The sequence below is a fragment of the Barbatula barbatula genome (assembly GCF_947034865.1).
Source record: "Barbatula barbatula genome assembly, chromosome: 1".
Taxonomy (NCBI): Eukaryota; Metazoa; Chordata; class Actinopteri; order Cypriniformes; family Nemacheilidae; genus Barbatula; species Barbatula barbatula.
The window spans coordinates 17,668,400-17,689,591 of record NC_136766.1 but is presented as its reverse complement, the minus strand read 5'-3'; the positions used below and the strand labels follow the sequence as shown (position 1 = coordinate 17,689,591).

Here is a 21,192-nt window from a genome sequence, read left to right as displayed (position 1 = left end):
AAATTCAGAACAGGTCATCTCTATCTTCCATCAGTGGAGGATACACAGACAAGAATAACTGAGTTTAGGAGGAAGACTAATACACAAATAAAAGAAAAGTAAGGATATCCTGCATCTGAAATGATATAATTCCTTCTATCAGTTTATATAATGCTGCTCGACAGTGTGGTCTTTCCCTGGGAAGAACTCTGTGTCCTGAGCATCTGGGATTTATTATGTAGTCTGTACTTAAAACTTAATGCATGTGCATGTTACAGTTGAATTATTATATTAATAATAATGATTATTTAAACATAACTGTTTTTTTACTCTTTTAGTAGCTATTTAAATCGTACAGTACAGTAAGTGGTATATTTAGCCCAAAAGTTAATATTCTTTCTTAGAAGCAGAGAAGAGTTGCTGTGAAGACGTCAAAAGAATGTCTGCATGTTGAAAACGTGGCCATTTTAAACCCTTTTGAATTACATTTCAGAGCTGTCTTTAAGAAAGTGAAAATCTTTAAATTTTTATTACAGCTGTATGGACAAATGCAATTTTGTGGATTTGTGTTTTTTCTTATTATTTGGAGTAATAACAGACTAAGCAGATTCTTCCGCCTCAATTACAGTAAGCAGAGACTGCAGGGAATAGTTTAAACTATCCGATATTACTTTTTACTGTCAACTCACACACGTAACACTGGTCTATTTCTCTTGGTTATAGATGGTTTTATCACCATGCCCTTCTTAGCTCATTGTGTCCACATAAACGGTCATCCTCTCTTTCGCTGTCTGTGTCCATATCTCAGTCATTGAAAGCAGTAGCCTACCATTTCTCTCCTTCTTTCATTATTTTCTTTCCCAAGATTATACAAACTGAAGCAGAATAAACCCTCTAATCTCCTTTCAGACACCTAATTCCTGCTGTCTCCTGTGTGTAGTCTGTCTGTCTTTTACACTCATTGGCTTTGTTCCCTCTCTTTTATCTTTTTGCATTTTTCTTTATAAGCAAATCATTAAACTTGTATTTTCTTAAACCCATTATAAGGGTACATGGTTTCATTTTCTGTAAGACAACATGCTGTGATTGTGCATTTATTCTTATAATATGATAAACTCTAAAACGTTAAAATAATTTCATTATACATTTTCCATAGTATGTTCCATAGCAAATAGACAAATCTATGAATGGTGGCAAATGATTATTGGATTAAAATAAGATTGTTTTGCCCTACAAAGTCCAGCATTACAGGTGGACCTTTTTATGGCCCATTATTAATTGTTCTCTTAAAAACAAATTTCACGTCACATGACATGACCTGATTCCCATGAATCATTATATATGATTACATTTGTGATAACTTTTATTAAATGCATAAAGAGAAGAGGCGAATATTCCAGGTCCCTAGAAAATACAATGCAAAAATGACCCGCGGCCATTCAAATAGCATTAAAGTAGAGCAGCCTCTTGATAACCAGAGTGTATATCTGGCAAAACACACAGACGCAAAGCATAATACTATAGAAAGAGATACAAAACATCTCTGTCAGCCTGTGCTCAGCAGAACATACAACGTTTGTAGTCAATAAATGGTTTGACCACAGGACTGTGTATTAAATTCACTCAAAAACCAAGGATCAAACAACAATGTTACAGTTTGCTTGTTGTTCCAAACAAAGAATTCCACAAAAATGAGGAATACACGTGATTTCAATCTGAATGTGTACTGTAAAGGACTTTATTATTATAATGTGCATATCTTGACTCCATATATAATTGTCACTTACAATTAAAAGTACATATTTGTATTTGTACACATTATTTTGAAAGCATCGCTCAGAAATGCCAGAGCTGCTCCGTTTACATTCATGTGGCTATGTCACCTCCGGTTACACGGAATAATACGTTTCTGAATATTTATATCCAACATCACACAACATGATATAACAGCAGACACTTTGTTTAAAATGGTTTACATTCACATTTCATAAAGAATTTGATACATATAATATTAGATATATAACAAAAGAATATATTTGTATCTCTTTAGATTTCATAATCCACATACTTGTCTGCTTCCTTTACTAGTGAGCATGTTTTCAATACCAAGTTTTGTTATTTGAAGAGATTTTACACAAATAAAACACAAACAGAGATGTTATAATGGGAGTTAATTTTGGCACTTCTTTCAAACGAGAAAGCCCCTGTGATTCATAAAATCTATGTGTCATGTCAAGACAAAGACAAGCACAGAAGTCAAACGGGTCATTGAACTTGACTTTTTGAAATCATGAGACGTAATCTGTTGTAATTATATTCTGTTGCTGTACTAGAACACTGATACAAACAAAACCCATAAGACTTGTTCCAACAGACCATACAAGAGCTTCAATTGCAGTTTTCAGCTTATAGTGGAAAATCACATTTAAAAGTGAAAACTTGAAAATTTGAAATAAAAGAATTCTAATAGAACTTTTGTCAAAAGGAAATCAATTGATACAGCCTTAACCCACTTTGGAATGTTTTGGAACATTAGTAGCTTAACAAAAACTTAAAGAGTAGTAATATATAGAGTTTCATGTATGGTCTCATTTTAAATCAGCAATACTGTGATTCTCTTCAAGGGGCACAACATTTCTTAAAGGGACAGTTCACCCAAAAAGGAAAATTCTGTCATCACTCATGTTGTTCCAAACTCATACGTTTCTTTGTTCTGCTGAACACAAAGGATGATGTTTGGAAGAATGTCACCAATCCCATCCCCTATTTACTGCCATAGTAGGTCAAATAAATACTATAAGAGTCAATGGGGGATAAGATCTGTTTGGTTACTGACATCTGGAACAATGCAAATTGTGAAAAGCGCTATATAAATAAAATTGAATTGAATTGAATCCTTACAAAGTCTTTGTGTTCAGCAGAACAACTAAATTAACACAGCTTTGAAACAATAGAAAAAATAGAATTTTCAATTTGGGTGAACTATCCCTTTAACATGTAAGAAATTTAACTCTTATATGCTCAGTGCCCCAAGATAGCAAATTTATTATGTAGTAAATATTTTGAGTGTAACAATGTTTCTCGAAGTCAAGGCGATGGCTAAAGCTTAATGTTGGTCCATTGAGCAACCCCCTTTACCTAATATTAAAATAATAGCAATGAGATCTTAAACTCTAGCTGAGGCAGATCATGGGAATGAATCTTAGTTCATTTTAAAAGCATGAAGTTCCCTTGGCATTATATTCTGAAGGCTCTCTCCTCAATGAGATGTGTCCCTGCACTTTCTTCATGAGGAGGAGTGATTTAATGGCAGGAAGTGTATGGCTAGATAAGGCACTGACAAAGTGGTGTACGTCTGCTTTGTAAGGTGTGTCAAAAGAGGAATGATGTGCTTGAGATAAGTCTTAGTGGACCTGTGATGAAACCCAGCTATTGCAAAACCAAACCATTCTGGAAAACATGGTAAAACCCACAGCTGGATTTGAAAACAGCAATGAAAACCCTCAAAGCCTGCTGTATCAAGCAAAATATCTCCTTGATCAAGGAAGTTTCCATTTTTCAGTGTTTTTACCTAAACCTCAACAACTCGCTCTGTGAAATACCCTATATTGTAAGTTAACATGTCAAGCCCACTTATTCCACATAAACACACACTCAACTTCCTAGCCATAGAGGACCTGTAGCAGTTTTTGTTGACATTTTCAGAAAAAGAGACCCACAGCCATGACATTACAAAGTAAAATAATTACAAACTTATATAATTAATTTTAAAAAATCATAAAAGTGGAAAATACCTAGATTATAAAAAATATTTAATTATATAATTACAAGAATTTTGCCTTACAATCTAAAAAAAGTCAAGTCAACCACTGAACACAAATGGAGCAGTCTGGACAGTATAGTGTGTTGTTGAGAAACACGCAAATCCAACTTCAGTCTGTCCTTTTCTTATAGGGACCCTTTTTGTACAATAATAGACCTTTCCAGAAACATTTCTCTTTCATACACAATCTAGTCCAGCATTTAACGTTTTAGAGGGCACCCCCCCCCTGACCTCTTCATCAGATGGCTAACCAATGTTTTAGCTGAAAAGAAACACAAAACATTTCAAAGAAATTACTGCATATATCATGTATTGATGCATTCAAGATGTATATACAACATTCACAATTAAATAAATGTGAGGACATGTAACCTTTCTCAAAGGGTTTACTCATATTAAGGCTGGTCTCTTTTATAATTACTATTTACTGATATTTAGCAGTGGCACCTTTAGTGTTGTACTCTGGTCTTACCTTGAACTGCCTGACATTACCCTCAGTCACCAAGTGGTGTTCATGTTCTGGAGTAATGCAGTATGCTATCCTCTATAGTAAAAAACGTAAAAAAAAATATAAACTACAAAGCACAAACAGGCAACAATAAGGAATTGCAGATCCAAACAAAAACTTAATCTCCTCGGAAACAGATGGCAAACGGGAAATGTGTCATTGTGTTTTTCAAGTGTTAGATGACATCTGAAACCATTTAAGAGAGTATGGTGCTTGTGGAGACTTTGAACACAGTCCGACGTCAGTAGCATTGTTTGTGTCTTTTGCAAATTATGCATTTACTGTTAAAGATAATGTAAACTGATAATCATAAACTGAAATATAGAACATTCTAACAATTCAAGGACCACACAACATCTATATATAAAACTATATAGTACAAACTTTATGCTGTTTATGCAAATTTACTTATACATTAAATCATTAATGAATATATATATTTTTTGCTAACCTCTTTTAGGGTGCCTGGCATACAAAGGAACTTGTATAAGGCATAGATGGGTACAAACAGCATTGACGACAAAGCTATGGACCAGCCCACCACATGCGACCAGTAAGGGAAAATATAGTCATCGTATTTCAGCTCACTGGAGGTAACAATGCTGGCAATCACTACAAACTGCACACAAAATAGATGTCAGGTACAGAAATACAATCTTAGGAATTATTCTAAAGTACTGTTTTACAGTTTTTTTCACACCAAAGTGTCAATCGCTTTTGACTTATATCTAAGAAAGTCTTAGGACTTTATCATACACTTGGGGAAATATGGTGCCAGGCGCAAGCTGTGCATCGCAAGTGTTTTATAAGTTTAAGCCCGACGCTGTTTTAAATCTGGCTTGTCCTGTAGATGGTCTGCTCGCATGTTCAACCTCGGAGAAGCGTCCAGGCTTTGGTCTTACAAATTTGGCGAATCAGCCATGGCGAGAGCGCAACTGGCTCTTTAAGGAAATGGCAGATGAGACTCTTATTGGTTTAATGCATGTTTTGCTCCAATGCACACCCAGGACTCATTAAGAGAATAGGGACAACCCATTCAGTACATGCATCTGGCGCGCTGACCATTTTCCCCTCTTTAAACTAGCAAAAGTGGATTCGGACACGCCTTAAGTGCACTTGCGCTTTAGACCATGCACTTAGGTCGATAAAATAGAGCCCTTTGTCTTTGTCTTAAAGGGATAGTTCACCCAAAAAACTAAGACAAAGAACGAAGACATTTATACAAATTTGGAACAACTTGAGGGTGAATAAATGATGACAAAATTAAAAGGGTGAACTATTCCTTCAAAGCCATAAAAAAGATGGCATGTCTTATGTTTAAGTTTCCATTGTCATCTTAAAGGGATAGTACACCCAAAATACTTTTTTTCTACAGAAAACAACGTTGTTAACCAAACAGCAACGGCACCCATTTCACTTTCATTGTAGGGACCCAAAATCAATGCAAGTAAATGGGTGCCATCGCTGTTCGGTTAACAACATTCTTCAAAATATCTTCTGTTGTGTTCTGCAGAAGAAAGAAAGTCATACCGGTTTGAAATGACAATTGAGTAAGTACATTTTCATTTTTGGGTGAACTATCACTTTAAGATACACTGACAACACACTGCACAGGCCCTGATGTATTTTAGTCAGGACTGAAAAATTAACAGGTGTAATGTAGTATATCTGGCCAACACTGAGGTGTTTTTAAATGAATACAAGGGAGACCTTCGTTGTCAGTAAGCTGGCCCTAATAAAGTCAACATTGATGTGCTCAAGTCATGTGGTGTTGACTTCTAAATGAACTGACTCTCTTTGCTGTGACTCAAAATATTTGGGTATATGTAGTAATGTTACCCAGGCATATCACTCACCAATAGAAAGACTGGACTGACGAACTTCCAACAAACTCTCCAGTAGATTCCTGGTTTGAAGCCCATCATGCGTTCAATATCTTCACTAAATCTGTCCACGCCTAAAGGGCATACATACAAAGAAAATTAGCAGCATCTGGACATCATTACAAGATAATGGCACCTGGGACCCTGCTTTGAATTGTGGCTTCTCTTGTTACAATATCAGCTATGATCTGAATGCACTGTACTGTACTCATAGATAGAACTTTGTTTGAAAGTTATGTTATATATTTAAAATAGATTTGAGAAGCGTCAGAAGTCAAAAAGCAATATCATGGACTGCAGAGGTGATAATATTGTATTTTGAGACTTTGAACGTGGTGTTTTGATATTGGGGCAAAATGGATTAGCTTTTGATCTGTTGTGGGCATGTATTTGGGTCATAGAATATACAGAGTTAACCACACTGCAATAGATTCAAACAACTGTAGAATTCCACAATTTCCAAAGTATACTTTAGGTTTTCAGTCATGAGTAGAACCAACGTGGCACTAGAAATTTCCTCCCTTTTATTAGAAGGCGTATCTACAATAAACTACATGTCCTGGTCTGCAGTAAAAAGTTAGCCACTACATTTGGGTTCTTTAAAATTATGCTTTAATTCGCTAAGGCACTGTTATTAAAAGACTTCCATTAATGCAATAAAATGTTGAGTATCATCATAAATCATTTAAGTTTGCAATACGAGACAGGTTCCTGTTGTGTGCTTTATCCTTGCGATTTCTGTGTAAAGTTTCTCAGCAGGACCGCAGCACGGCACATGTGCTTTGTCTCATTCAGGTTCAGATTATTACGATTATAGAGCACTATACAATAAGAGGATGAGTTGCATAATGCGTTTTATTCAAACTTTTAAAATGGGCAGTGCAGTATTACTCTGCAACAGTAAACAGATGCTTATTCTCTTGTTAAGATAAATTGTAAGTAATCCCTTTTTTGGATCCAAGCCTCCATTGTTTCAAGCGAGGATGCGATCTTAACAGCTGTTTATGACCACTATTTAGTCATATCTCATATTTAAGCACAACGTTTATAAACTCAAGGTGTGCATTACATTCTCCAGAAAGAAGCTCTAACATCAATATTTTAATCATTCAAAAAGTAATTGCTGTCTTGCTGTCTGGGATTTTATTATGGAGATAAAGGTTAGGATTGTTTTGGTTTTCAATAGTTTGAAAGCATGTCAATAATATTAGCATGTTTTGTTATTGACATCTGATAGAGCGTTTGCAGCTGAAAGCAATGGCACGTTACATTAGACTTAAAAAGCAGATGGTACCACCCGTGGTACCTGTTATGATGACAATGTGATCATGCAAATACTCACCATAAAACCAAGACACTCCAATAGCTTCGATCAGCACCCCAAACAGAATCGATGTCCCTGCTGCATATTTGTCCAACAGCGTCAAAACATAGATCCCACCCTGTAATGACACAGCAAAAGAAGTTGACAAAGTAAGATGAAGCTCTACACTGAGCTGCAAAAAAACTGAAACATTCTAAAAAAATATGTGACAATAAAATAAACATTAATATATTTTGGTGTATACATTTTCTTACACTGCCTGAATACAGAACATTGTTGGATTCAGCTTAATGTTTCTTAAGATGTTTGTAAAATATTGAATAAAGAAAATATTACAGTGTCAGAAATAATAATATTTCTAATGAAAACAATTACTTCGTATTGTGCAAACAACACTTACATTTGTTATGCAAAAGAGCGCCACCAGGAATGTCCCAAATGCCGTAGCGAATGTAAAAACCTTTCTATTCCTCTTGAGAATTTTGAAGTCATCTGAGAGTCCAGTGATAACTGCCTCCATGCCACCCATCTAAATAGGATACGTCACTAGTATATTCATACTGGATTTTACAGTTGCACTATTATTAGTTGAAGTTTAAATAGTTGAATCTTAAAGTCACCATAAAATCAAAGAGGAAAATTCTAAGTGTTTTACACCGTGTTAATGATTTATCCGTGAACAATTTTTATTTTATTTTATTCATTTGCACTTGTAATCTTTAATCAAAAACATTAAGCTCCTCTCCCCCTCTCAACAACAACTCTTCTTCACTTGACATAAGCAACAAAAAGGGTAGGACTATACTGACTGTCCAATGGACAGGCATTTTTAGCCCTCCCCTCCAGGCCCCGGATCAGTCACTGAAAAAACAAACCGATCAAAAAGGAAAGGGCCCTGTATATTTCTCATTTCAGAAACCGTTTCACTCGGATGAATATACGTCACGATACGGAAAAAAAGTCAATCGCAACTTCCGTTACATGATGATTTAAATGGTGTTCCCATAGCTTAATTTGTAAATGGAACTATACTGATCAAATATATGGGCAGCTTGAGTGCACTGTAGTTCACTTTCGATAATAGCATCTGCCAAATGCAAAAACTGTAAATAATTTATATCTAAACAATTTTGTCTCAATTTCAAGTGAGATGTAGATAGTATCGAAAGACAATCTAAACATTTAGAATAGATGTTACAGTATACACTATACCAAAATCAAACCAGTTGCATAGAAACCAAGACAATAACAAGATTTATTTGAACTTACAGCGCTGTCAATCCCAAGGGTCAGAAGCATAATGAAAAAGACTATTGCAAAGAATGTAGATCCAGGTAGAGTTGAAATCGCTTCTGGGTAGATAATAAATACCAGTCCAGCTCCTGAACACAGACATGCAGAATCACTACACGGATTTGCATACATGAGCAAATTTATACAAGAGCAAAAACTGTAGAGGCTACAGACCATCAGTGGCCACATCCTTTATCTCGACACCATGCCGATTAGCCATATACCCCAGTACTGAGAAGATGGCAAACCCTGAGAAGAAACTGGTAATGCAATTTATAGTGCTGGTTAGGATAGCATCCCTGCAATAGAGCACAAGAAGAGATACATTATAGCTGATGACTTGCGGGATCGGTCATATAAATATTTAAAAGTGAATGCTTGAAGACGCATTGAAGATCAGCTCTGTTTTATATTAAATGAAATCTTTTCATTTAGTCTATTTTTGAAGCCCTGTTGTCATGATTCCACTGGGTTTGACACAGCATAACATTGCAATAGCTAAATTCATCACCGGTTAACATAATGACTGCAATAAATGTAGACTGCGTGGAAGTATATGAACACTCATTTCACTGGAATTGTGTTTTGGTTTCTTGTGCACTTGTATTTTCAATGTGAAAACGTGATTGGAAATACACACTCATATTAGTTTAATTTCTTAACAAAGTTGAATTTGTGGGTTCAGTTTCAGCTAATGTAAAATTGATACTGCTTACTGTAAGTCATTAATATTAATAATAAGCGTGATATATGAGACAAGATGGAATATGAAAAGTATTTGACTTAAGTCAAAAATTTTATTCTAACCCAGACAGTTTTCTTCAGCATTGAATGAGCCTTATGATATCAGTAGGGATACAAGCAGAACAAATTTGTGTACACCGTTTATAAATCCATTTTGATCTAAAATTTCGCACAATTTACTTTTATTGCGTTTTATTAATAAGGCCCAATGTGTGTGATGAGGTTAAATTCTGGGCAAGTCTCCAACCTCACCATTTGATATATATACTTTAATGAGTGGTGAAACGTCTTAAGACACAGAGAAACATTGTTCGACAGTATGACCTGGATCAAAAAATCTGTTATTCTGTATACTGTTATTATAACCACAGGGATTCACAAGGTGACTGCCACCTGCTGGTCCCATCAACAATTCTTACTAAATGTAATTTTCAGAGGCAGAAGAGCCAACTTGTGTCCTTAGCCTAAGTTAGCTTAGCAAAAAATCTTTAATGTGTGCTATGAAGTAGAATTCACACATTAAACCCTTTAGTGTAATGACCAAGATACAACTATGCAACATTATTACCTACCACACGTATCAAGATCTGTCTTACCTGTAGCAGTTATTGTCAAATTTATTGTAGCTAGCGTAGGCAATGAGGACTCCAAACCCAGCTCCTAGAGAATAGAAAATCTGAGTCGCTGCATCAATCCATACCTGCAGCAAAAATCAATGATTATCTGTCTATTACAAAGCGAAGTACATCTCTTAAGATTTATGTATGGAGATATCTCATTGTATGTTCACAGAATGAGTTACAGCACTTGTGGGTAAATAACATACTTGTGGGTTATTGAGCTTGTTCAGGTCAACGTAGATATATTCCCTAATTCCATTCATTGCACCAGGGAGAGTGATGCCTCGAATCAGCAACACCAATAGCACTACGTAGGGCATAGTAGCTGTAATATACACCACCTGAACACACCCAAACACACCTCTTGAAAACAGATCACATTATAACCTACAGATTCTCAACAATTTAATATTTACTCAGACCTGTCATTGACAGAATGGCCTAAAACAAACATCGTTTGGAGGTTTTGCACCTTTCCCGATGATTTGACCCCCTTCCACAAGCTGAAGTAGAGGATGAAGACCACCACAACAAGGCAGAGAGTGAGGTCCCAGCGAGGAAGACCCAGGTCATGGATGCCTTTACTCTCGTGGATGTGCAGCACCCCGCGCCTTGAGAGGAGAAAAGGTCGGCATGGTTTAAGCATTATCTGTTTCTAGTCTGAAATAGGGATTTTATGCAACATTTTTAGCTTATCTTTCGCTTTAAATGAAAGTATGCTGTATTTTGGGCACTTTTATCGAGAGTTAGATAACATTCCTCCTGTGCCTTGTTCAAAGGCTCTCAAAGTGACCATGAAGGAAGGATCCATCAGGGATTTATTTGAATTCTTCCTTATCCAATTATGAAGGTCTTATCAATGAAGCTCCCACAAATAATACAACTATAATTGTGTTTCTTGTTAGTTTGTGAGACAACAGAGTAAAATATTCATGAACGTTGTTGAACACGCATTAAAATAGTCAAAAGAGCTGTTCAGCGTAAATACATCAACTACATTAATATCTACAGGTCTACATTCAGGATTTAAGGTGGGTAATGGGGTTATAAACTATACAGATTATTTTTTGTGGTGCAAAGAATACAAATCTTTTAAATAAATAATTGTCTTAGTTTGTCTAAAACCCTCTTACCTGTCTTTTAGTTAGGTCTTCAGGTAAAATGTTGTCTTCTAAAAAATATTTATGACCAGTTGAACAAAAACAGAAACACTACAAAAACACATGACGTCAAACGCATGATGTGCGCACATGTTTCTTGGAAGTGGGCCTCATCTGCTCTTCCAAATGATATACAGTAACGCGTCCTTAGCTACTACTAATAAAGTGTTATTGTCAGCTCAGTATCTTTTATAACAGAACTCAGTCTAGGATCACTTTCAATGGAAACTTGTCTTGTTATTGCAGCACATTCTTTCAGACTTTTATGTGCTTCATTTGTTATGGTTATGCTTGCTCTTATTTTATGTCTGTGTCTCGTATTGTCCTTTCTCCTGCACACACTAACTCAAACTGTATCAGCCACTCTCTCTGTGTTAGTCCATTCAACTCATTTGCCAGATCATAAATTACTTATAAATCTCTATTTCCTCCATAGGTTCTTGCATCCCAGGAGGGATGACCAATGTTTCTTCGTAGCAATTTTGTCTTCAAATAAAAAAATTATGAATTACGGTGAAGATGTTTGGTTTCTATCCAATCATGAATTCCATAGCTGGGTTCTGTCTTCCAGCAAATATCTGCATACGCCCCATCTGAAAAGAGCCTCTGTAGAATGAGATCTAAATAATTCCTGTGCTGCACCTCCCAGTGAAGTTCAAAGAGCAGAAACAGTAAAGGCCATTGTTCTTAAATTATAAACAAGCTTCTAAAGGACTGCCAGAGCATTTGCTGTAATCTTTCCTTCTGAAAGTAGTATCTTGTAGAGAAGAAACGAATACTGGAACACACTTTATGAATTCAGGTTTGATTTTCAAACCAGATGTGTCATACTACAGTACTTCAAATGATTTCTATTTCAAATTCTTCATGTCAACTGATGTATGATTTTCTGTGTAATGTGCCGTTTTTACAATGTTGACAGTAACAATAAAGGATCAGCACACAGGTCTGGTTTCATTTCCAGCTATAATGTCTATATATGGGGAACGCAGCATCCAAACTTTAAAGATGGAGAGAGTTTGAGATTTGTCCAGCGTCTCATGAATCAATCAAAAAGTAATTCAGTCCTGCAGTGAGGATAAACAAGAGTGTGAGGTCCAGGGTGATGAAACCATCACTTCTTGTCTAATGAAAAAGGATAACCAGACAGAGCATCAACCCTCAAGGGATGGGAGACGGTCTAATCCCAATCCAGTCGTTCATGTTGTTTGAAGTATCCAATTTGCGTAATTATTGCCAATAATATCCCGAGGGGCCTGCCAATCTGTCTGTTCTGCTATAGCTTGACCTTTAATCCAGTTTCTCTGACATTTAATTTGACCCCTGGCTCTATGAAACAACGCACTTTAAACAATTCTGTTTTTGTGTTCAATTCATGCATTTCTTCACTCATTTGCCACTTAAAGACAAACATGTGTACTTGCAATAACACTAGAAAGGGAGACCTTATTACTTCCAAATAACCAATTAAAGACACGACAGTGACATGCACTTGACTACAAGTAAGACATTGAAAAGATGTAGGGAGATATCAACCTTGGAAATCAACTTTTGATAGCTTGTGTCCTTATGCTTTGATGGCCTTGTGTACAATAATAAACATTCAAAAACAAGCACAAAGATATGAAAAGTTTGGTTCCAAAATGAGATTACTCCGTTGTCAACATTTTTCATATGTTAACATCATGTTTTTATTGTGTTAGTTAGCTGTATTTTTTTGTTATTGTGGCTCAAATCAATACAAACCAACTGATTGATATTAATTGGACTGCACATTAAAAGTTATCTCATTTTGGAACCAAAGTCATCATATAATCTTAATTATCCTGCAAACTTCATACATTCCTACTTTTCTTTCTTCTTTAAAAGTCTCACTGACAGGACAGATATGAGCGCAGCCCCCTCTAATCATATAATTGCATTAGATTAGCAAATATCTTTGGCAAACGTTCCCTCAAGAGCTCTGAGTTAATCCGGGGTTCTGCCTTTGCCAAACTAAACTCTAATACCTATGATTTCAACATATACCAGCCAGAAAAAAAGCCCATAAGGAGACCTCTGATGGCATGTGGGGTCTCATCACAGCTTTCTTATCTCTGGAGAATATTACACTTCATAACAGATTGCAGCATGTCTAAAATGTGTTTGTGAAATCGCACAATAAGTACCGTTCTGGCTGACACAAACAAAGTGTTGGATTATTGTGATTTCCCAGAAATCTTTGGTAAAAACAAAGTGAAAACAGACAGCAGTTGTAGATTTAAACCTTCTCATATCATATTATTAAACGTACTCAATATTAAACTGACTGGGTAGCAATTGAGAACACTATTGAGAATGATGTATTCTTTTAACTTGACGATAATCATTTTAAAGGTTTATGACAATTTCCGTGCTGTTTATTGAATGATTTATTTTTACAGGTGCCTTGATTATAATTAATCATGTTGCGTTTATAACTCTCTCGTTCAAAATAATTATATTTTATTGCTCAAAATCCACTTGCTTGTTTTTATGACATCACTCCAGTGTTAAATCTGAGACTGTGTATGATGTAACATGATTTCAGTAATGATGGGATAATTAGATTTAGGACACCCACTGTGTAAAACAATACAACAGCGCAGTAACTGTTCATTATTCTCGACAAACAGTGATCGACTTCGACTTGGCAGAGACTGGCAGAGACAGTTTAGTGAAAAAATATGTGGGTGACGAAAAAGACTAGAAATTTACTTGAGCTTGTCATACAACTTCCTTTTTGCTCTTGTCTGGCTGTCGTCAGCTTCGAATGACACATTGCACAACGGTTTGTGCGACACAGATAAACCTGGTGTGTTCTATTAGCGGCCTGACTGAGGCGCAGAGCTGTCAGCTGTTAGTTCAATATCTCTTTCTGTGATTGGTCCATGGCTTTCCCTGTCATGTTTAGCTATTCTGGGTAGCACACTGGTTAATCTAATATTCAGTGTATGGCACACCGCAGAGTGAGTGAGCATGTTGTATGTGTGACAGTAATGAATGTTCTCTGGTGCCCCGTGTGCTGTCCCAGGATCACTGGTGGCCGAAAACTATTATAATATAGCGACACGAGGGAGGAAGAGCGGAGGAAATGACAGCTTTCCACATCCCCTTACACACAGAAGACAGCTGGGGAAACGACACTTCAAAGCACTGCTGGCTGGGAAAGCAGTCTGAAAGAGGGGAAACGAACAGGAGAGGGAGAAATTGCAAGAAAAAAACTAAGCAGGACCATCAAAAAATACTGTACAAGAATCAATGTGAGAGAAAAAGCGGTAGATAGATAGACAGCAAAGGTGTGAGAAGATTGGATGAACAAATTGATACACAACCACACTAGGAAGCACTGCCGTAAAGACCGTTATTTTATATTCAAACAAGCCTGAAACCTTTTCAAATCTTATTTAAAACAGCGTGTTTTATCATCATTTCAAGGAATCATTTCGGCTTGGATGGAAAACCGTTTAAACATGTGGGAACTGCAATTTATGATTTAACAACAGTTTGTCATAATATGTCTCTATTTCTGGAACATCTAAATTTTAAAGAGTGGCATTTTACACAATATTCAGATTATCTTTACTGTAAGATATAAGTACAAACTCAAATAATGAGACTTAAAACGGTCATTATCTGGTATGTATTTAAAGTACAGGGAAAACCGTACAATAAATGTTTCTTTGAAGGAAAAGTTCACCTCAAAATCTAATTTGTGTCATTTTTTACTCACCCACATGATGTTCAACATGTTTTAAGACCTCCTGGCATCTTCGGAACACAAATAAAGATACTTTAGGTGACATCGGAGAGATTTCCAGGCCTCCTCATATTTATCATGGTTCTAGTTGTTGTCAAGGTCCAGAAAAGTACTAAAGACATTGTTAAATTGTGGCTCAACCTGAAATCTTTTGAAGCGACGAGAATACTTTATGTGCGAAAAACAAACCAAAATAATGTCTTTGATCAATTTATTCTCCTCTGTCTTGCAGCAGGGGCAAGCTCTCCTGTCTTGTCAATCTATGGTTCACAAGAACACTTTGACGCATGTGCATTCGGTCTCATCGCTTCAAAAAAAATTTGTTGAGCCACTACGAGCGGATGGACCAATTTAGCGATGTACTTTTCTGGACCTTGACAACAACTATAACCATGATGTCTTTGAGGAGGTCTGGAAATCTTCCGGATGTCACCTAAAATACTACCTAAAATAAATTTATTTGTGTTACGAAGACACCGGGAGGTCGTTAAACATGTTGAACATCATGTGGGTGAGTATAAAATAATTTAGATTTTTAGGTGAACTTTTCCTTTAAAGATAATAAAAAGAACAGTTGGAACCCTGGTGACCTGTGTCTCTCTAAATTTTCTATTTTCCATAATTGACTGTTAACAATTCAGCAAAGAGATAAAGGATCTTCATTGTTCCAGGTATTCCTCTAGTTTTTGTGAGCAGCCCAATTTTCCAAGGAAAAGGATTGGATTTCTTTGAAGTGCAAATGGGTGCCTTTCTTCAGTCAACATCAAAAGCTACAGAACTGAGTGTTTTACATAGCCTTGTACGACATTATAGAATGCAGGGAGGCATTTCGAATACCAGCCTTACTTATTTGGACATAAATTGTTCAGCATAAGAGTTCAAATCGAACAATCTGATCTTTGTGCCTGTCATCCCACAGCAGTGACAGAAGAATACACCAGTATTTAAAAAAAATTATACTTAATATAAAGGAATTATCAAAAAAGGCATTTGGAGGTGAAGTCACAAACAATTGCTAAAATCCAGATTGCTGGCACCACCCTGATATTTATCTAATATACAAGTAAATTACATAAAGCACTGTACACAGTGTACATATTGTGAAGGTCTTGTTGTGTTTTTATTAGTAGTTACACCATTCTAAAAAGAAATAAGGATAAGAACCCTTATCCTGCCAGGAAATCATGATAATAGCTACACTGATGGATGGAAGTCAACCTGCCTCCCAACACTAAACTAGTTTTCATACTGACAGATTTTCTCTCACGGCTGACTTTTTGCTCAACCAGCAGCAATGATCAACTAAAGTCCAAAACTCGTAAACACATCTTGACAGAGTCGCAGCCAGTTTTCAAATGTGGTTTTCATATTTTTCCTCCAAAAAACTACTGAAAAAAACTAAAAATCCACAAGAACAGTATTCATGAGCTCACAGACAGACACAAGCCTACACAGCCAATACTGTGCAGATGTCACATGCCACGTGCCAGTCCTACAAAACACTACATGCACAATGGAACGAACGAATAGATGGAAAACAAATCCTGAACAGCAATAGCTGACTGATAGTTCCATTAGGTGCCATATAAGCAAGACTCAACATGACAAAGAGGAACTAAAGAGTAACTTATACGTATATTAATAATGCTCCATGCTAAAAAAGCTTTAAAGAAAACCTGCAAAGAAACGAGCAAATATACATGTATGGAGGGGTGGTGGTTGAAATTTATAATTCAAAGAACTTACTCATAGAACTCTGCGGCAGGTGTGTTCTTGTACTTGGCGTAGCTGGTTCCATTAGCCAAGAAGGAGCCATTACTGAGCAGTGGATCTGTGCAATTGGGGCTGTTCCAGGGGTTGCCACATTTTAGCCAGGGCAGCTCATTGGTCAATGAGGCGAATAAGTAATACAATGACCAAGCTATGATGACGTTGTAGTAAAACCCCACATACAAAGCTATGAGGATCACTGTGTAGCCAACGCCTGAGAAAAAAGTAATGGGCATAATTTGTTATACAGTAGTGCTCAATGGATTTGTTTTAAGGTCTGTTGGCTGAAGTCAAAGTGCTTTAAAAAGTTTTATTGGATCCATGGCATGTGTTTCGTACATTCTATCTCAATAGTTTTAATTTCACTTGAATAAGGGTGTAGACATTTTCAACTTACCTTTAAATGCAGGGCAGATTTTCCAAACAGTAGCTGCTCCCTCTCTGTTATATTGACCCAGGGCTAGTTCCATGTAAAACAGTGGCATCCCAGCAATGAACAGGAACAGAATGTATGGGATCAGAAAGGCACCTGGGGACGCAGTCACATTATATACATTCGTCATTGCATTCACCAACACACTTCATTGCAAATGTACAGTGGAGAATGTGAAATTCACAAAATGTATATAAAGTTCTTCACTCTGCTACCGTATTTTGTAAAACTGCTCCCTTTTCAAGTAACTGTCTAATTTAAATATTTACCAGCCTTGTGCCACTTTAAGCCAAGCTGTCTCCTTCAAAGCCAAATGTCACCTTCAAAATCAGCAAGGTTGGAACTACTGCGCTACACTACTGTAATATACAGTACCCTCTACTTATATTGTACTCAGACCATATCAATGAAATTTATGCTGCACACTCTTAAAAACAAAGGTGCTTAAAAGGTTCTTTACAGCGATGCCATAGAAGAATCATTTTTGTTCCAAAAAGAACCTTTCAGTCAAAGGCTCTTTAAAGAACCATCTCTTACTTAGTTTTTATAATCTGAAGAACCTTTTTTTATCACAAAGAACCTTTTGTGAAACACAAAGGTTCTTCAGATATTAAAGATAAATTCTTTATGGAACCATTTAGAAAAAGGTTCTTTCATGGCACAGTGAAACACCTTTATTTTTAAGAGTGTATGCCACTACCACCATTGACTAAATGTCTCTTGAATTAATTTTAATACACATTTGCATAAAATATTGCTTTTATGCAATAAAGACATACTGTACAGTAAACACACCTCTGACACCCAAAAATCTGCTGCACAGAGAGTGGCAACATATATTAGGTTTCTCATAAATTAACAAAAATCAAGCAACTGTTAAACAATGGCTTAGAAGTGTAGTTCACTCAGTGACCCTGAGTGTAGTTTCTGAAAGATTAAGAATAACAATGCATTTGTAAATTGCTTCAGTATTAATTTATATATACAGTATGCACAGTTGGCAGTACAGAATACACGATCACTTGTACAATGTAACACAAAACATAAATGGGCGAACATAAATAACACCCTTAAAATAAATACCTTACCTCCTCCGTTTTTGTAACACAGGTAGGGGAACCTCCACACATTTGCCAGGTCCACGGCAAAGCCTATGACCGAAAGCAGAAAGTCCAGTTTCTTGCCCCATGTCTCTCTTTCTTCAACATCCGCGGATCCGGAGGTGCAGCCGGGGGAGCTCGGAGAGCCCACTATAGAGGAATTCGTGTACTGGACCCCGTTCTGCTCCTTCACCAGAATCAGCTCCACTTCCTTCTTCTCCACGTTCAACTGTTTTAACGGGGCCACCGCGGACAGCTTGTTCTCGGGCAGGACCGGGATGTTCATCTTTGCGCCCTAGCGCTCTCGTGGCCCCGAGGATGTGGAGAAGGTGAGGCTCGCGAAACTCGTACTGACGATGATGATGCTGATGCTGATGATGCTGGTGATGATGGTGATGAGGAAACGCTACAGCAGGAGTGAATTTGAGATCGCATCAGCGTTCATCAGCTGTGGGGAGAGAGAGGAATAAAAGTTTACTAAAACGAGACTGAGTACAGCATCTTTATATTCATCCAATAATACATGTACTTTTACGCGTCACCGTCAATAATTACAAAAAATGGCAAAATGGTTAACGAAGAGTGCGCAAAAGAATTTTAGAGTAAAATAAAACTTTTTACTACTTAACATTTGCTCTTGGTGAGTAATATAAGTTATTATTCTATTACTTATCAACGTAAGTAATAGAATAACAAAATTTAAGTTACATCAAGTCATATTGTCTTTCTTTTCATATATATCTGTAACAGTAAAGATAATGATGTACTTGTCAATCTGAGGGGTCCCTCCATAATCCGTCTCTGCCGCTCGATCAAGAAAATAAGAGACTGCCGCTCCTCATGGAAGTTTTACTCTCACCTCCCAACAGACTGAAGACTATAAAATGCAAGCATTTAAAACAACACGGAGTTTCTCCACGTGATTTTTCTATATAATCATTATCCTCTTCGTGATCATATCTGGAAGCTTCCCCCCGCCCCCTGAGCGCGCGCTCTGCATCCACAAACACACTGTGCGCCACCGCTGGATTGCAAATAGGAAGGACCTCGTTTGTTCACTTTGACATTCAGTCGCACCTGACTTGATTATTTTCACTACTCATGCTGTATGAGCTTGATAAAATGAAGGTTGTTGGCTTATTTAGAAGACATTTGTGTGTTTTTTTACCCAGTGTATTGAATTGAAATAAAGTCATAAATGGTCAACACGAGATTTACAATCTCCAACACAATGCGCGTGTACATTTTGAATTAGCCAAAATGGGAATTGAAAGAATACATTTTACAAATAGGTTAATAGGCTCTCTCGCCACTGTATTTTTTTAAAGTCTGTTTTTATTTCTCTCTAAATTGCCTGTTTCTTCTCTCTTCTTCACAGATTAAATTAGTTGTTTTCTAAGAAGCAGTAAAAGCATTGTGTTCCATGTGTAATCTAATTCCACACCCGCTTTAGCCAAAGGCGACGATTTCTATTAGATATGGGAGATCAGTTCATCCCGTTAAAGTCAATGAATGTCCCCTTAAAGCTCTCCAGCGTTTCTTTTATGAAACCTTTACAGGGCTGTTTTTGTGCAATTTGTACATATTCTGGTCCAGATTAGATAACAAAAGTAAGAAACACGGTATTAGAGGCTGATTTATGTCTTCTTTAACACATTCTTCCTTCAGTGGACCTGGAATCTTTGTTTTCTTTTTCAGAGTATTGCTACACACATGATAAAGGAAGATGGTAAAGAAGGTCACCTCTAGAGAAAACCAGCTTCCCAACCTTTTCTTGTTAGATGAAGGATATTTGCATATTCTGCATCAATATTCTAATTAGTTTCTTACAGGAGTAGACACTTGCAATATCTACCATATCACCGTGGAGTAATAACAAGTGAATTTCAGTTGGTTTTAAAGATAAAACTGTGTTGACGTCTAAGGAATCATTCTCACCTAGACAGGGAAAGGTAAAGAATTTAAGTATCAAAATATCACAGACATGCTGAACAGTTATTTACATCTAGACATTACATAAAGTTGCCTTTATGGTATGTTCAAACTGTTCTCCAGTTCAGGATGTAATGTCACTCAGAAGGCCCTCTAATGGAAATCTTTCAGTGTTATTTTTTCTGTTCTTATCTATGAAACTTAACACTGCAACTCAGTGCAGCTGATATCCAAACACTCTTTTTATTTAATTTCTAAAATATTTTGTAGTGAAAACACCACACAAGTTATGTATTATAAAACCTAATGGGGCCAGGGCTCAGTGTAAAAATGTGGGGACATTCCTGACAGATCAATATTGCAAATATTGGCTCATGTGGGTTATTAAGGACAATAGTGTTTACTGTGGCTGGGAGGATTAGCATTTATTTTCTCTATAATTTTCATTAAAATGAACGTATTTGCTTGTCTATCATGCCCTAGGTCCTATGTAATGTTTGATATAGATTGATCCTTATTACTATTCACAATCTTTGAATGAGGTTACACTTTAACATGGAAATCACATTAATAGGACAGTCAGATTGTTTCTAATTTTACATTGACTTCTTGCTTCTTCTGTTTCTATGCAGTGCACTTAAAGTACATTAATACATTTATCAGACATATTCATCCAAAGTGATTTGCAGTCCTTAAAAGCTGTACATTATCTACATTATATCATCAGATGTGATATGCTTGATGATTATCTAAAATTGTTAGGAGTCTATTATTAAAAGTGTTTTTTATATTGTATACATTTTATTTATCCTGTTTATTTGTACTTTAAAATGATCAATCCGCCA

General features: G+C 36.4%; 1 protein-coding gene and 1 long non-coding RNA gene across 4 annotated transcripts in view; one reads left to right on the top strand and one right to left on the bottom strand.

Annotated features, from left to right (window-relative positions):
* The window catches only part of LOC306892519, a 40,070-nt gene extending 27,790 nt beyond the window's left edge, over nt 1-12,280 (top strand). For both annotated transcript variants that reach the window (XR_013786473.1, XR_013786474.1), the window contains 3 exons: nt 4,771-4,903; nt 10,610-10,801; nt 11,771-12,280. This is a non-coding gene — a long non-coding RNA (uncharacterized lncRNA). The remainder of the gene's footprint in view (nt 1-4,770; nt 4,904-10,609; nt 10,802-11,770) is intronic.
* slc6a2 (solute carrier family 6 member 2) lies at nt 1,648-19,299 on the bottom strand. Of its 2 annotated transcripts, none has more exons than XM_079453630.1 (15): nt 19,183-19,299; nt 18,404-18,863; nt 17,280-17,411; nt 16,859-17,096; nt 10,647-10,785; nt 10,381-10,515; nt 10,151-10,254; nt 8,985-9,109; nt 8,787-8,899; nt 7,918-8,046; nt 7,536-7,635; nt 6,167-6,267; nt 4,762-4,929; nt 4,275-4,346; nt 1,648-4,064 (listed from the first exon to the last, which is right to left on the bottom strand). In XM_079453630.1, the coding sequence occupies exons 2-15, from the start codon at nt 18,699-18,701 to the stop codon at nt 4,041-4,043; spliced, it is 1,878 nt and encodes a 625-aa protein (XP_079309756.1). In that variant the 5' UTR covers nt 18,702-18,863; nt 19,183-19,299; the 3' UTR covers nt 1,648-4,040. The 2 variants fall into 2 exon arrangements, with proteins under 2 accessions (XP_079309756.1, XP_079309757.1); XM_079453631.1 differs by having other exon boundaries at nt 8,985-9,070.
* Between the last annotated feature and the right edge of the window lie 1,893 nt (nt 19,300-21,192).